A 2,770-nucleotide genomic window follows, 5' to 3' on the forward strand; every position below is an offset into this window, starting at 1 on the left:
TCACCTGGGAATTTTTTTAAAATCCTGATTTCTGGGCCTCATTCTCCGGAAATTGTTTCTTTGTTACTAATGATGAGGCCCAGAAATCAGGATTTTAAAAGATTCCCAGGTGATTCTAATGTGCAGCCAAGGTTGAGAACCACTGAGGTAGACTATGGCAAACAGCCCAGACTCACCAAACACAAAGGCTAGGAAGTGGGAAAGAGCTTGGTGCCTCTGAAAACAGACAGCAGGAGAGTGAGAGTGAACCTATTTATGAGGGAGGATGGAGGTACCACCAGAGAGGTGGATAGGGGCCACGTGCCCAGGCCTTGCAGCCAGGAGTGGGTGATAGAGCAGAGTACAGCTTGTATCCATCCTTTATCGGGACTCTGTGCCAAGCAGGTCATTTCACAATTTTATTTCATCTCCCTGCAACTCCATGGTATGGTTACTGTTATCTCCATTATATAAAAACATACTTTATGGCTCAGAAAGTTAAAGAACAATTTTTAAAATTGCTGCTGTGCTAATGGAATTCCCTCTACCTACTCTAAAATCATCTTTGTTCGTGTGTCTTAGAACTTCTGTAAGCCTCCCTCCAAGTAGCGCTGCTGAGATATTACAATTACTCACATCCTCACCATAATTTTGGGTGGCTATATGGAATAAGAATCCCACCTTGGTAAAAGGGAGAATGGAAGAGAAGGCGGGGGGGGGGGGTGAGGGAAGGCGGGGTAGAGCTGAGGAAGAGTTGGGGCAGCTCAGGCGGGGCGAGGTCAACAAAAGTGGAAGGGCCCAGAGAGACGTCTAAAGCCTGAGGGAAATCGCACGCAGGAAGGTAGAGACCAGGGAGGAACCCAGGAATGCTCCCAGGGCTGAGGGTGGGGTCAGGATATGAGGTGGGGCTAGGAATGACGGCTTACCCGAGAGAGGAGATGGGAAAATGGGAGGAGCCTTGACGAAAGGGGCGGGGCTTAGGAACGGGACGGGGCCAGAGAGTCAAACGCCGGGAGCTGATAGGCGGGGCCAAATATCTAAGGGAAGGGCCTGGGAGGGCAGGGCAAGCGCTCCTCACCCGGTTCTGCACTGTGTCCTCGGGCGCCGTGGGGAGTCGCGTCCGCCGGCGGAGCGCTGGAGAAGGGGGCGGGGAGGACTGGCCTCTCCGCGCATCGTTCCGCGCGTAGCCTCCGGGCCCCAAGGCCGCCATGGTCTCACCGGAGCCGGGCGACCGTTACACTCAACTGCCGCCGCCGCCACGACCCTCTCAAGTAACGAACCGCAGCGGGAAAGCCAGCGCCGCCGCCCATTGGATGCGGTAGCCGCCCGTTTGGCCAATCGCAGGACTGCCGGGCGGTGCTTTTGACCAATGAGGAATAAGAGGCGGAGTGGAGTGGTTGGTTGGCGAGGTGGGGCCACAGCTAGATACAAGCATGGTGGCGCTTCTAGTCTGCGTTTTCATCACGCACTAAAACGTACCGGTTTAAACTTTTACGTGGCCAAGACCAAAATCGCCACATCTCGCTTTTTGCTGCCGCCGCACGGCAACAGCCTGGCAGCGGCGTCTCCCGGACGTAAGCCAGGGTGGAGCCGAAGCAGACTGACGAGTTGGCGCAGGCTCGGAAGCGCCGTGACGCCATCTCTCCCTGACCTGGCGCTCAGGTCCGGGTGACGGGGAGGTATTCCTGTTTCCCCATTCACCACGTGACCAGGGTGCAGGTGTGGTAACCGGAAGGGCGGGCAGTTCGCAGGCGCACTCCTCCCTCCCGAGGCACGTGAGGAAGCACCCGGCTCTGAAATGAGCCCAGAGGGGAGAGCGTAAGCGGGCGACCACCGAAGTGCTGCTGCAGACCGCGGGAAACTACGGGCTGGACAGCCATGCCCAAGTGCTGCTGGGCTCCGAAATGCTCCAACACTGCCGGCCTGCGGGGCGCCGACAACCGCCCTGTGAGGTTCTACAAGTGAGCACAGTAGTGGGGCGGAGGTCAGTCCCCATGCGGGCACTTGGTCCAGCTTGCAGTGTCGAAGCAGGGTTGGCAGGTGAAGAGTCGGTATTCTCAGCGTTTCACCGCCCATAACAAAGATGCAGATACGTTAAAACAGGGCTGGACGATTAACTACAGGTAGTGAGTGAATGGAGCGGGCGGAAGAAGGGGAGGGGGGGCGCTCTGTAGGGAGAAGTGAGGTTGTTCCTGGGTCTGTAAGGAACCACGAACCATCTCAAACTCAAAACATCCGAAACCCAGCTCCTGATCTTGTCTCCCCCAAACCTTCCACAACCTTAGTTAATAGCTTACTCCATCTTTCCTTAAGACAGAAACCTTAGAGTCACCCTTACCTCTTTTTTCCTCACACTTGAGAAAGTAAAAATTAGCTTGAACTGTAAAAAAATCTGCCTTCCCATTTATTTGGCTGGAATAACAGACACACAAAAAAGCCGGATGAGTAGTTAAAAGGAAAAAATATTTCTATATTTTATTCAGGGATATGCTGCAGATGTAAAAGGACACAACTCCCTTTCTTTGACTACTACTCTCTTACTGACTAGGAAATTTTGTTCTCTAAAATCATAGACTATCACAAACTTTGTTGTTTCAAGTTACATGGGTAAGAATGAGAGGAGTTAGTCACTTTGACACAAGCAGCCTCGATTTACAGTCCCGGTGCAGAGCTCAGGTAAGGTGATTCTGGACACAGCATTCCACCTCTATGTAAACGTTATTGTTTCCAAGGGGACAGGACAAACGTTGATATTGATCCCTTTATATACAGTTCTACTTGCATTGAGCCT

At 53.0% G+C, this 2,770-nt stretch overlaps 1 protein-coding gene across 1 annotated transcript in view; it reads right to left on the minus strand.

Moving 5' to 3' along the window:
- Positions 1 to 1,630, minus strand: part of WDR62 (WD repeat domain 62) — a 53,706-nt gene extending 52,076 nt beyond the window's left edge. Inside the window, 2 exon segments of the mRNA XM_023762340.1 lie at positions 1,058 to 1,338; positions 1,459 to 1,630. Coding sequence (XP_023618108.1) covers positions 1,058 to 1,189 — 132 coding nt within the window. The 5' untranslated portion in view covers positions 1,190 to 1,338; positions 1,459 to 1,630.
- Positions 1,631 to 2,770: the final 1,140 nt, after the last annotated feature.

Source organism: Myotis lucifugus, unplaced genomic scaffold, assembly GCF_000147115.1.
Source record: "Myotis lucifugus unplaced genomic scaffold, Myoluc2.0 scaffold_244, whole genome shotgun sequence".
In the NCBI taxonomy this organism is placed as follows: domain Eukaryota; kingdom Metazoa; phylum Chordata; class Mammalia; order Chiroptera; family Vespertilionidae; genus Myotis; species Myotis lucifugus.